This window comes from Rhinolophus ferrumequinum, chromosome 14, assembly GCF_004115265.2.
Source record: "Rhinolophus ferrumequinum isolate MPI-CBG mRhiFer1 chromosome 14, mRhiFer1_v1.p, whole genome shotgun sequence".
Taxonomy (NCBI): domain Eukaryota; kingdom Metazoa; phylum Chordata; class Mammalia; order Chiroptera; family Rhinolophidae; genus Rhinolophus; species Rhinolophus ferrumequinum.
The window spans coordinates 31,718,626-31,733,147 of NC_046297.1; the positions used below are offsets into that span (position 1 = coordinate 31,718,626).

Here is a 14,522-nt window from a genome sequence, read left to right on the forward strand (position 1 = left end):
GGAATGTCTTTTCATTTCTTTGCATCTTATTCAATTTCTTTTTAAAATGTCTTATATTTTTTCAGTATATAAGTTTTTCGCATCCTTGGTTAAGTTTATTCCTAGGTATTTTATGCTTTTTGTTGCAATTACGAAGGAATTGGATTTTTTTATTTCTTTTTCTGAGATTTTGTTGTTAATATATAGGAATGCAATGGACTTTTGTACATTGATTTTGTAGCTGGCAACTTTACTGTATTTGTTTATTGTTTCTAATAGCTTTTTGGTGGAGTGTTTAGGGTTTTCTATATATAGCAGCATCATGTCGTATGCAAAATGCTCCCAATTTAGATGCCTTTTATTTCTTTCTCTTGCCTGATTGCTCTGGTTAGCGCTTCCAATACTATGTGGGAAAGCAGAGGTGATAGGGGACAGTCCTGTCACTTTCCTGAGTATAGATAGAATTGAGAACCCAGAAAGAAACTCACATAAATATGGACAGATAATTTTCAACACAGAAGCCAAAAACATACCATGGAGAAAAGACAGCCTCTTCAATAAATGGTGCTGGGAGAATTGGAAAGCCATGTGCAAACAAATGAAACTAGACTGCTATCTGTCACCATGTACCAAAATTAAATCAAAATGGATCAAAGACCTAAACATAAGACCTGAAACAATAAAATGCATAGAAGAAAACATAGGTACTAAAATTATGGACTGTGGATTCAAAGAGCATTTTAAGAATTAGACTCCAAAGGCAAAGGAAGATAAAGCTAAAATAAATGAATGGGACTATGTCAAACTGAAAAGCTTCTGCACAGCAAAAGAAACCATCAACAAAATAAAGAGGCAACCAACCAAATGGGAGATTTTTGCAAACACCGTCTTTTATAAGGGGCTAATATCCAAAATATATAAGGAACTCATACAACTCAACAACAAGAAAAAAAACAAACAATCCAATTAAAAACTGGGCAGAAGACCTGAAGAGATATTTCTCCAAAGAGGACATACAGATGGCCAATAGACATATAAAAAATGTTCAACATCACAATCATCAGAGGAATGCAAATAAAAATCACAATGAGATATTACTTAACACTGGTTAGAGTGGCTATCATCAACAAGACAAATAATAGCAAGTGTTGGAGAGGCTGTGGAGTAAAAGGAACACTCATACACTGTTGGTGGGAATACAGATTGATGCAGCCGCGATGGCAGTGTGGAGGTTCCTCCCGAAATCTGAAAACATTTATCTGTAAAGATATATGTGCTCCAATGTTCATTGCAGCTCCTTTGATAGATGATTGGATTAAGAAGTTGTGGTATATATACACAATGGAATATTATTCTGGCATAAGAAAAGATGAAATGATACCATTTGCGACAACTTGGATGGATCTTGAGATTATTATGCTGAGCGAAAAAAGTCAGACAGAAAAATTCGAGAACCATATGATTTCACTGATATGTGGTATATAAAACTGAAAACAACAAAAGAATAAGACAAACAAATGAAGAAACAAAAACTCACAGACACAGACAATAGTTTAGTGGTTACCAGATGGTAAGGGTAGAGGGGAGTGATTGATAAGGATAAAGGGGACCCAATATATGGTAATGAAAAGAGAACTGACTCTGGGTGGTAAACACACAATGTGATATATAGATGATGTATTGCAGAGTTGTACACCTGAAATCTATGTAACTTTACTAACAAACAATTGTCACCCCAATAAACTTTAACTACAAAAAAATTTTTACGATTTACTAATTATTTTACTTTCAGTTGTAGATCTAAACCCTCTTTAAGGTAATGAGGAAATAAAGATTCAAACAGAAGCCTGACTCACGGACTCTAACTGAACAGTGGGTATAAAAGTCAGATCTACAGAAATTTAATAATATGGATCAACACCAAAAAGGATAGGCTAACAGATGGATCAGGGAGAAGGGAAGTGATTGAGTCCCTGCTAAATTATGCTTTACACTGATGCATTTAATGTAAGGAGCAAGGGTTTATATTTTCCCTAATTCATGTCAACTTTGGGGTTAGGTTATGTTTAGGAACTGTGAGTACAAAATAGGGAAGTGATCAAGTAGAAAAACATAACGAAAAAAAATAGGGGACAAGGAGCTAACTAATTCCTTATAACTGTGACAACCAGCATTTGGATCGCTAATAGGAATTGTTACAGAATAGTGTTGGGACATGTTCTAATGAAATTACTGGTCTGCATTATTAATTTCCACTTGATATTCTTTTTTCAATGATATAAACGTAGCCCTGGGAAATAAGTCTAGCTTACAATAAATGATGTTGTGGGAGAGTAAATATGCTTTAAAAGTAAAACCAGGTGGTATCAAAATTTTTGCTCTGAAGAATCATGGCCTCCAGGCTCTGTGGTTTTTAGAATGGCAGGGATCAGAATCTTCCATTTTCTATACAATATCAAATTATACAGGTTGGCCAGGTGAAATTGGACTTAGAAAGTTTTTGCAGAGGTCTTATTCTGCCACCCCCATGCAGGTTAAGTCAGCATTAGGGAATGAGTGAGAACAGAGCAATCATGGCAAGTTGAAGTAGTGATCAAACACTTGCAACCTTATTTTGTATATGATGAAGTATATTGTAATACATTAGGGAAAAAAATACTGTGTACAAATAGAAGATTCAAATAACTGTCTATCACTTGAATAGAGAAAAAATAAGACAAGCTAAGGATGATGTAATAATTAGTACTAACTTAGCATTATATTTGTAGGTGATGGATCTTAACATGAGAGCACTTAAACTATATTTTCTCTTTTACTCTGGAATGTTTGTTTCTTCTATATCAAAAGGAATTTTATGCTAAAAATCCCTCCATTTGCTTCCAAGGGCTTAGCTTTTGAAAATAACCCATCATTAAGAACTACTTAAACTCAGTGTAGATAAATAATACAAAGGAAAAGCATTTCAAGTAAAACAATGCCCTTTGAAAACATTTGTTTCAAACTTATGTGAAAAACAAAACAAAAAAAACTATTCTTAAGAGCTATTCCCAAGAACTAAGTTGGTCCTAATTTTTTAGCTTTCACAATTTTACAAGTGGCCTCTCGTAAAAAAAAAAAATATATATATATATAGATATCTATATGTAGATATACATATATATATCATCATCATCTTTGTAGTTGTTGATTTAAAAGTAGCTTTGATGATGTTGTTAGTGTCAATCATTTTAACATTAGGCTTTATGTCTTATGTAGTAATAAACTACATTAGTTCTTTTTATAGAAATTCTATTACTAGAAAACATAACTTTGTTGGGAATGACCAAAAACCTGCAAACAGTTGCTTACAATATTACTACATTAAATGAGAAAACATGGAAAATTATGGCATACTTTCAAACCATAAACATCAACCAACTATTTACAGATCTTAAAGTGTTTATTGGGGGTTGAACTAAGGGTTGGTAGTGTCTAGAAATAAAAATATATGTCTTTTTCCATCTCTGCTAGTGAGAGTTTGATTTGTTTCTGTGTTCCTGGTCTTTTGTTTATCAGTTCTTAAATAATATATTCTTGCTGAGAGATTTGGTCACAGGAATGTTGTAGAATAAAATTTTGAGTAATTTAGCAATCATGAGAAAGAAGAGAATAACAAAGGACCCACATTTTCTGTGGGTTTTTTGTTTGTTTCTCTTTCAGGGCATATGGGTCAGTACATATGTATTTACAATATGTTTTGCTGCCAATGTGGGACTGCTATATGGTGTTCTCTGTACCATAGCTATTATGATTGGTCGCTTCCCAAGGTAAGATCTTATTTAAATGCTCTGTTTATACTGACACAGCAGTATAAACAATATTTGGTATTGCAAGTTACTTTTACTTCTGTGGAATATATAGTACTACAATTTTATGTTTTATTAACATTTGGTATTAGAGAATTGGAGACAAAAATGGTTTTATCCACATATGGTATATGATAATGTAGGTCTTAATCAAGAGAATTATTTTGTCAGCACTATAAAACAGAATATATGAAATCTATTAAAGTGAATAAATTAACCCCATTACTATACACTGCATCACAGAGCTATTTTTCATTAAGTGAAGCGATATAGCATCCAATGAAATACATACCATATAACAATGTAATCATTTGGAGAATTAAATAACTTGAGCAAATTTGATTTTTCAGAAGTCATATTAATCTATCAATGTACTTTTCCTAGATAATTTCTTTTTTTTTGTCTTTTTACTGAACATCTGTGAACCATTCCCCTGTTTTGACCAATTCTTTTTCTGTTTTCCCAGTGTGCATCATCCTATAGGGGTTTTACTCACTTCTCATCCTTTCATTGAAATTCTTTGTTAAATGATATATTCTTTTTAAAAAATTAAGTTTTACCTTTACAGAATCTAACTATGTAGATTCATCATTATCTGGTCCTATCTTGCCATTGATTCCCTCTTTATTTCCTTCCCCGAAAATAAGATTTTCTCAAATACTGTATATTCTGTAACCTTCTCTCCTATAACTTTCTTTGTCAATTCACCTCTTGTAGCTTAGATATACGGTAGCTGGGAGCCCAAATGAGGTAAATTACATTTTAAAATCTCTAATTAGATGTCTCTGTTGTTACCTTCTATTCTTGGGGATCCCAGAGAGATACACATTTACTAGTGTTTTATAAACAAATGGGATATAAGATCTAAACTATTTTAAATATGTTCCAATTGACAAGATAAAATGACATCGTCTTTATTTCATGGTTAATGTAGTGATTAGGAAATGACATATCATTTTCCATTTGCCTTAATTCTAGAACAAAGACTCTGAGTATGAAAAACATGAAAGAAATGGAATTTAAAGTGAAGACAGAAGTGGATGTTGTAAGTTTAGTTTCCTTTTTCTTTCTGTAATTAATAATTTTTGTGGATCAGATCGTTTTAAGATATCACTAGAAACAGATAAATTATGAAGTTTAAAAACATGATAATTGTATTTTTAAGTAGTATGAACTTTAATGGTATATATGTGACCACCAAGCATATAGCAATTAACATGCAACAAATCAATAGACAACAACAAAAGTCTTGTATTAGCATTCAATGAGACAATACCGTGTATCATAGAACTATAGTCCCCAGTAAAACCATGGGTCAGATTGACTCAGGTTTTTGGAAACGTCTTCTATTACTAAGTTCCATAAAACAGTTAAACTAAGCAAATAGACTATTGCAAATTAAATGATGGAGAAAATAGGGAATAGGAAAAGGAAAAAGGCAAAGTCAGATCATGGTATTATTTTTTATAATATTTTTTATTTTTCAATTACAGTTGACATGCAATATTATATTAGTTTCAACTGTACAACATAGTGATTAGACATTTATATAACTTAGGAAGTGGTCACCCCAATATATCTAGTACTCACCTGACACCATATAAAGTTGTTACCATATAAAATTATTGACTATATTTCCTATGCTATAGTTTACATCTCCGTGGCTATTTTATAACTACCAATTTGTACCAATTAAGCCTCTTCCCCCTTCACCCATCCTCCAATGACTCTCCTATCTGGCAACCATCAAAATGTTCTGTGTGTCTATGAGTTTGTTTCTGTTTAGTTTGTTCATTTATTTTGTTCTTTAAATTCCACGTATAAATGAAATCATATGGCTTTTGTCTTTGTCTGACTTACTTCACTTAGCATAATAATACCCTCTAGATCCATCCATGTTGTTGCAGAAGGAAGATTTCATTGTTTTTTTATGGCTGAGTAATATTCCATTGTACATGTGTGCCATTTCTTTTTATCCATGTTGAAAGACACTTAGCTTACTCCCATATCTTGGCTATTGTATATAATGCTGCAATTAACATATGGATGCACATGTCCCTTTGAAGTAGTGTTTTGAGTTTCTTCAGGTACATACCCAGAATGGGATTACTGGGTCTTTTTTTGTCTCTTGTTATAGCCTTTATTTTGAAGTCTATTTTGTCTGGTATAAGTATTACTATCGAAGATTCATTTGGTTTGTTTGTTTCCATTTTCATGAAATAACTTTGCTCATCAATTTATTTCAGTCTGTGTGTGTCTTTGGCTCTGAAGTGAGCCTTTTGTACGCAGCACATGTAAGGGCCTTTTTTTTAAATCTATTCAGCCACCCTATGTCTTTTGATTAGAGCATGTAATCCATTTACATTTGAAGTAATTGTTAATAGAAATTTACATTTTATTATTTGTATTTTTTATTTTTTTCTTCTTAAAGAAGTCCCTTTAACATTTCTTATAATACTGGTTTTGTGATTTTGAACTCCTTTAGCTTTTTCTTGTCTGGTAAGCTCTTTAGCTATCCTTCGATTCTAATTGATAGCTTTGCTGGGTAGAATAATCTTGGTTGTAAGTCCTTGCTTTTCATCCCTTTGATTGTTTCCTTCCAATCCCTTCAGGCCTGCAAAATTCCCATTGAGAAATCAACTGACAGTCTTATGGGAGCTTTCTTGTAGACAACTGTTTCTCTCTTACTGCTTTTAAGATTCTCTCTTTATCTTTAACCGTTGACGTCTTATTTATGATGTGTCTTGGTGTGGGCCTCGTTGGGATCATCTTGTGTGGGACTCTGCTTCCTGGGCTTGTATATCTATTTTCTTCACCAGGTTAGGTAAATTTTCTGTCATTATTTCTTCAAATAGGTTTTCAGTTACTTGCTCTCCCTTTTCTCCTTCTGGTACTAGTATGATGCAAATGTTGGTATGCTTGATGTTGTCCCAGAGGCCCTTTAAAACTATCCTCATTATTTTTTTATTCTTTTTTTGTTTTTCCTGCTCTGATTGGGTGTTTTCTACTACCTTATCTTCTCACTGATTCAACTTCATTTAATCTACTGCTGATTCCATCTAATGTGTTCTTTATTTCAGTTACTGTGTTCTTCATTTTGACTGTTTTTTTTTTTTAAATATTTGCCAACTCTTTGTTGAAGTTCTCCCTGATATCATTGAGCATCATATAAGCAGTGTTTTGAACTCTGCATCTGGTAGATTGCTTGTCCATATTTTGTTTAGTTCTTTTTCAGGAGATTTGTTCTGTTCTTTCATTTGGGACATGTTTCTTTGTCTCCTCATTTTGGCTTCCTCCATGTGTTTGTTTCTATGTATTAGGTACAGCTATGTATTAGGTACAGCAATGTATCCTGGTTTTAGTAGAGTGACCTTAGGTAGTAGGTGCTCTTTTGGGCCCAGTAGCTCATTTTTCCTGGTCACTTGACCTAGATTCTCCAGGTATATCTCCTGTGTGGGTTGTGTGTGCCTTCCTGTTGTAGTTAGGCCTTGATTGTTGTTAACACATCAGTGGGAGGGATTGACCCTCAAGCTTATTGGTTGAGAGGACTGGCCATAACTATAGTGGAGGAGCTATTGTGCAGGGGCTGTCCCAATGGAGCAGGATTCACTCTAGTGGAACTCTGGTGCCTTCTGAGTCTGCTGTTTTAGAAGTGGTTGATGTGGTCTGAAGCTGGTCACTGGGTGTGTTGGTTCTGGAGTCTCTTGGGCAGGGCTCTGGTGCAGGTCTAGTTTAGCTATTGCCTGTACTCTGCCCAAGGCCACCTGGTATGAGCTACAGTGATCTGAAAGATGGTTGCCACTTGTGCTGGTATTAGAGGTGCCTGGGAGTGTAAACTGAGCTGGCTGTCACTAGTGCTGGGCTTGGGGCTGCTCAGCAATGGGTATTTGGTACAATGAAGCCAGTCATGGCTTGTTTGGGGTTTGTGAACCTTTGAGATATTTTAATAAACTCTACAGCATGAGCCAAGATAGACCATTTGTATGGAAAAGCCACTGGAAGTGTCTTGGGTGAGTCCACAAGTTGGGTGAGTCAGAGTCTCAGGTAGTCACCAGGAAGAAATGAATGGTATTAGCCAAGTTGATGAAGAAATGAATGGTATTAGCCCAAATGATGGAGATTCAGATATGGAGACCATCTGCATCTGTAGGCTGGGTAGGGGTAGGTCTCAACAAAGGAGAAATGGTGTTTCCCAGAACTTCTGTCTGGGAGAAAAGTTGCCTCTCCAACCTTCATCCTGAAGCTGATAATTCAGTTCCTCCCCATATGTTCCTGGTACTTTTTGATCTGTTGCCCTAGTGCTGGAGCTCAGAATGAGTGATTCCATCAGTGAGTGAATCTGTGCCTGAACCCATTAAGAGGAATTCCTGGGTCTACAGCAGACCTCTGTCTCTACTGTGCCACAATCCCCTCAAACCATAATCCTGCTGGTTTTCTTAGGCAGAGTTATTGGGAATTCACTGGAACCCTGGGCTGGAGAGCCCGCTGTGGGGCTGAGGCCTGTCACTCCTCAGGCGGGACCTCCAAAACCAAAATATCCCTCCTGATTTTTATCCACCACATGTGGGTATAGGACTGTCCTATTCCAAGTCTCCACCTCCTACCAGTCTCAACTTGGATTCTTCTGTATATCCTTAATATACGACTTCTGTTCAGCTAGTCTTCAGGTGGTTCTCAGTGATGGTTGTTTTGTAATTTAGTTGTAATTGTGATATGGTTTTTGGGGGAGGCAATCACAGCATTTATCTACTCCATCATGTTGATCAGCAGTTTGTTTTTTTTAATCACAGATAATGAGACTGTATTGTTATTAGTAATTAAGTCCAATGGTTATGGAATGCCAGTAGAATTGGTTTCTTGCACAGTGGACACATTTTTAAGGAGACATTTGAAAAATATATATTATCTTAACTTACAACAATATATTGGCACAATCATGTGGTATGATTAGTGGGGTTGATCTAAGATGTGGAGTTTTGTGATAACCAAATGTGACAGGCTAAAGAATTGTTTTATTTTTGGTTTGTAAAAGATTTTAAAAAAAGATTTACTCTTGATTAAAAGTTGGTTTGGTAACTTAAAGCTTTTTGTTTTCTTGAGTTTTTTGTAGCCAATCTCCTTACTTTCTAGAGTATAATCAGTTATGTAGCTATAGGAACTTTATGAGATTATCTAGTTTAAATAATTACCTAATTTTAAATATAAGAAAACTGAAAGGAGTTAAATGAATTGCCGAAATTCACATACTTAATCTTTACTTTTATATTTCTTTCTCTCCCTATATGCTTCACCATTCTCTGTGTCTTTTATGTGAATACTAAGGCCTGAAGGAGTATTGTTTTATTTCATTGGTAAGGAGTTATTTCATAGAAAATACCATTCTCTCAACTTTCAGGTCTGACCCCTGCCCCAAAGGTCATGGAGAAGAAATATTTAGTTGCATGCCACCAGTTGCTGACAGGAAGACTTGGGCAAATAGCCAAAGCAGATAGCTTTGTACTGAAACTTTTCCTTCTCTTTTTCTGCATACCTTGCCTACATACTGGCAATCCAGTGTAACCTAGAACTTTCCAAAGTGAAATTACATTTCTGATACTACCTCTAGGTTTCTTTCTCCCAGTTAGGACTATGAGTCACTTGTAAGGTTATATTCCAGCCAAAGGAAAGCTATATCATTATGAAGTAAATGACTCACAGTTTGAACATTTAGGACATATTTTCAGTTTAAAAAATACTGATGGTTAAATAAATGAATTTTTAATGTTTAGACAGTGGAAAGGATACTTTTGGAAGGATAAAACTTTCTGGTAGTCTTTGGGTATGCTAGGCTGTTTACCTCCCCCAAACCCAAAGCTTCAGGCTCATCTCATTGTCGTTAATGTTTCTTAGTAAAGAGGTAGTACATATTTCCCTAAAAACATGATAGTGTATTAAGTTTTCTAAATCAATTTTAATAATTAAAATGTCAGTTAAGAGATTGCTTCCATGATTGAATGACATTTGGGCTTGTAAGATTTAGACTCATTGAATAGAGTTATCTTTTTTTATTTTATTCAAGACTCTGAGTCTATTTTTTTTCTCCTAAAGGAAAGCCTGCAGCTGGTGAAAATTATCTCAATAAACAACCCACTTATTTTTCTGAATACAAAGAAGTTTCATACTGATCTAATGAACATAATCCAAAAAGAAAATGCCAGCAACCAACCAACTGATGATATCAGCAAGGTAGGATTAACTTTCATGATTACGTCATGCTATAGGTAATCTTACATCATGGTACTGAAAAGTATATCACGTAAATATAATACATTATAAAAGCATTCCCCTCAGCAAAACCTTATATTATGCCTTTTATTTGTTTCTTACAGTTAGGTCTTACTTGTTTGCTTATTTTTTTATTCATTTGTTCATTCACTCATTCAACATATACTAATGGACTAGATGCTATAACCCTGAGAAGAATATATAAGACAAATCACTTAAAGGACATTTTTACCAAGAGAAAGAATAGTTAGATCGAATTCTGAAAGGGACAGAATATGATAAATGACTCAGAGAAGCACAAATTATTGCTATCATTATGATAACATTATAATAAAATGCTAGCCAACATTCTTTATCTCTATAAGTTATCTCAATTAACAGAGATAGTGAATCAAATGTGCATCAGGATGATTTCAGGTAAATGAGTTATCTGTAATCATTTGAATCCATAAGCCCTCTGTGATGTTAAGAGCATAGACTTTGGAGCTAAGCTGCCTGGGTTAGCTGTGGGATCTCAACAAAGTTATTGAATCTTTTGTACTTCAGTTTCCTGATCGATAATCAAGATGAGGTAATAGATTAATATATGCAAAACAATGATAAAAGTGTCTGGCCTATTCAGTACAATAAAATTGAAGCTAGTATTATTATAGTGCAAATAGCATCATCTCCATGAAGCTTATCTTGACTACTTTAGATCACAAAGTTCTCTTCTTGCTCTTGTATCCTTGATCATATAGTATCTCCCTATAACTCAGATACATAGGGGACCTTGGCCCTCCCATTTCTGGTATGTCAGGAGCTGTCCAGTACCACATTCCTGCTTCTTGCAGCTTCGTGTTTCTGCATCTCGGCCTCATAGTGATTCATACCACAGAGGCCTGAGATACAAGATCAGATACGAAATTTGCTGGGCTAAGGCAAAATGAATGTAAAATTCCTTGTTCAACAATTACTATGAATTTCAAGATGGTAACAGCAGAACATTAAATCAAATGGGAGACCCTTCTAAACATGGGGTTTTGTGTGACTTCACAGATCGTAAGCCCCTATAGATGGTCCTGCCTATATATCTCCAGACTTTTCTTTACCCCTCACTGTGCTTTTTAGAATGTCACTTTTATCAGAATATTAAGAACCACCACCTGTAATTTTGAGTTGAGAAGAACTTGCTCTCATGTCAAAGGGGGAGATATATTCCTACTTGTTCAAGTTGGATACTAGGCCTGTTTCTTTCAGAAAGCCATGCTATACATCCTAGCAATGTTAAATTGTGTTATGAGACAGGTAAGTTTTTGTGGCTGACATTAAACTCACAACCACCATGCATAACAGTATTGTGGTAAAATTTGTGTAGAGTTTTAAATAACCTAATTAACCCACAAGAAGTTTGTGGTCTTATTTTACCAAAATGTAAATTTATACTTTTTGAAATGATATACTAATTTGTGGGCTTTACTATATCAAGTAGAATACTTGACATGAAGATTTTTATAATTAATTCTATACTAAAAGTCAGTAATGTTTTCTTTATAATGTATTCCTGTAAGACTAATGTTGCTCCAAGTTCTTTTCAGAAATTGAAAATTGGCATGTGTTTATCTCGTAACATGTCAAATCAGAAATAAACTTCATTAACACAGCCTTCTATAAGGAGGTTTTACATGTATGATTTTATCTACTTGGAACTTCAGAAATTTGAGTTTTATAATCAAACAGAGTTTATTGAATCTAAGTTATTGATAGGTGATGGGATTCTTTAACTCAATATTTATGATGGTGAGAAAGAATTTGTTGAAACTGAGTTCCACTATAATAAGAGTAATGGAAATATTGTATGTATCTGCATACTGTGAATTTTAAGGGATACACCAAGGATTTAGATGGCAATCTGGAAGACCTGCTCTCAGAGGAACCTAGGATCAACCTTTATTCATAATGTTATATGGATAGTCTTGAACAGCATCGATGTTCTTTTGGGCATCTCATATTATTCTTGTCACATACTTTCTGTCTAAGATATCTACTTGTTTTAAGGTCTATGCACTTATTCTAAGTTCAGTTTTAGAGTAATGAGTCTGCATTAATTAATCTCTACCACAACATTTCCTCCTTATATTGGGCTGCATACAGTAGTCCACCGTTCTGCCTTGAACTGGAATGCTCTGCTGGGACCTCAATTTTCTCTTCTCTGACAGCGGCATTTTCAACAAATAGTGATGATGGAAGGACATTTAGTACACCCCAGGGCAGGAAGAATCACATCCTACAAAACACAAACTGAAAATGGTTCTCCTGTTTTATTATACTGTGTGATACACTTCCTATATGTCACCATTAAGTATCTTGTTGAATACAGATGGTTAGGAGGATCTCAGACTGCTAGTGTTTGATGGATTTGTGCTCATTATTGTATAGGCTGCAGATACTCACCAATACTATTAATCATTATTTTGTGGCCTTACGTTGCAAGAGAAGTTTCAATATGCTGTTTATTCAAAATTTTCTTTCGCTCAGAGAAGATTTTTTTAAAGTAGACTATTTTTTGTAACAGTGTTAGATTTACAGAAAAATTCAGAAATTAGAGTTCCTATAATATATACCCACACCTCCCAGTTTCCTCTGTTATTAATATCTTACATTAGTGTGACAAATTTGACATAATCAAACAAATATGGATACATTATCATTAATTAAAGTCCAAGCTTTATTCAGATTTCCTTAGTTTTACCTAATGTCCTCCTCCACCAAGATTCCATCCAGGATATCACATTATATTTAGTTGTCCTGTCTTCCCAGATTCTTCTTGGCTATGAAAGTTTCTCAGACTTTCCTTTTTTGATCACCTTAACACTTTTCAGTAGTACTGGTCAGGTATTTTGTGGAATTCTCCCTTTGTTGGATTTATCTGGTGCTCTTATCTCTATAAGACTGGGGATATGTGTTTTGGAAGGAAAACTATAGAGGAGAAGTGCCATCTTCATCATATTATATCAAAGGTGCACACTGTCAACATGACTTATCACTGTTGATGTTGACCTTGATCACCTGGATGAGGTAGTATTTATCAGGCTTCTCCACTGTAAAGTTATTCTATTTTTCCCTTTTTCATACTGTACTCTTTGGAAGCAAGTCTCCAAGTGCAGCTCATAATTAAGGAGTTGGAGTCATTTTCTACCTCCTTGTGGGTGGAATATCCACATATATTATTTGAAATTCTTCAGCATGGAAGATTTCAGACAAGGTGCTTTTTTTTAAATTAAAGTTTATTGGGGTGACAATTGTTAGTAAAATTACATAGATTTCAGGTGTACAATTCTGTATAACATCATCTATAAATCAAATTGTATATTCGCCACCCAGAGTCAGTTCTTCTTCCATCACCATATATTTGATCCCCTTTACCCTCATCTACCACCCCCCGCCCTCCTTACCTTCTGGTAACCACTAAACTATAGACAAGGTACTTTTAAGAGGAGGGAAAGGAAACTCAATTCATTGAATGTCTTTCCGTAGCTAGTCCATTTTATCAGTCTATCTAACTTAATTATCATCAGCCCCATGATGTAAGTGGCATTACCTGAATGTTACAAAAAGGAAGGTTGAGACTTACAAATGTAAAAAAATAACCTAGTAGGAATTATTTGATAACTGCCAGAACTAGAGTTAAAATATATAAGCTGCACCACTGGGTATCAAGAAGGGGAAAATGAATGTTCTGTAGTCAGCCTCTAAGATTAAAACTGAATTCATAGAAGAAACAGTATAATTTAGTGGATTGGGGCATGAGGTTAAGAACGTAAAGGCACAAAGTCAGATTTTAACCCAAATTTTTACCAGCTTTGTGACTTTGCAAGTTATTTAACCTTTCCAATCTTTAGAAATCTTCCAAAATTTAGAAAATTTCCAATTTTCATATGGAAAATGAGATTAGTAACTTCATAGGATTGTTCTGAGGATTAAACAATTAATGCAAAATCCTTGGAATACAGTAAGTACTCAGGAAATACCAATTATTATCATCATCACCATCATTAACAATAACAATAATACATTTTAGAGAAGCAGATAGCGTGCTGTCTTTAGGGCATCAATTATCAATTTTAAAGAAATTTAATTGTAGGATACAGTCATTCTCATTGTTCTGCCTTTCTGTAAATCAGGAATGTTTCTCAGGTATTTTCACAGAGCAGCAGATAAACAGTTAACTTTTGTATAATATGAACTATATAGCTAGTGATTATTTCTCTCAGAAAATGTGTTAATGAAGTTTCTTTCTGATTGGATATGCTACATGAAAAACACAAGCAAGTGTTTAATTCCTGATCAAAAATCAAAACAAATTTAGTCTTGTAGAAAATATTCAAAAGATGATAGTCTGACTTGATAGCATAAATTATCTATTGAGTAGTTTATACTTAGAACTAATAATCA

At 34.4% G+C, this 14,522-nt stretch overlaps 1 protein-coding gene across 2 annotated transcripts in view; it reads left to right on the forward strand.

Moving 5' to 3' along the window:
* SLC26A7 (solute carrier family 26 member 7) overlaps positions 1-14,522 on the forward strand; it is a 445,736-nt gene that overhangs the window by 393,190 nt on the left and 38,024 nt on the right. For both annotated transcript variants that reach the window (XM_033125821.1, XM_033125820.1), the window contains 3 exons: positions 3,679-3,785; positions 4,803-4,869; positions 9,912-10,049. In XM_033125821.1, coding sequence (XP_032981712.1) covers positions 3,679-3,785; positions 4,803-4,869; positions 9,912-10,049 — 312 coding nt within the window. The remainder of the gene's footprint in view (positions 1-3,678; positions 3,786-4,802; positions 4,870-9,911; positions 10,050-14,522) is intronic.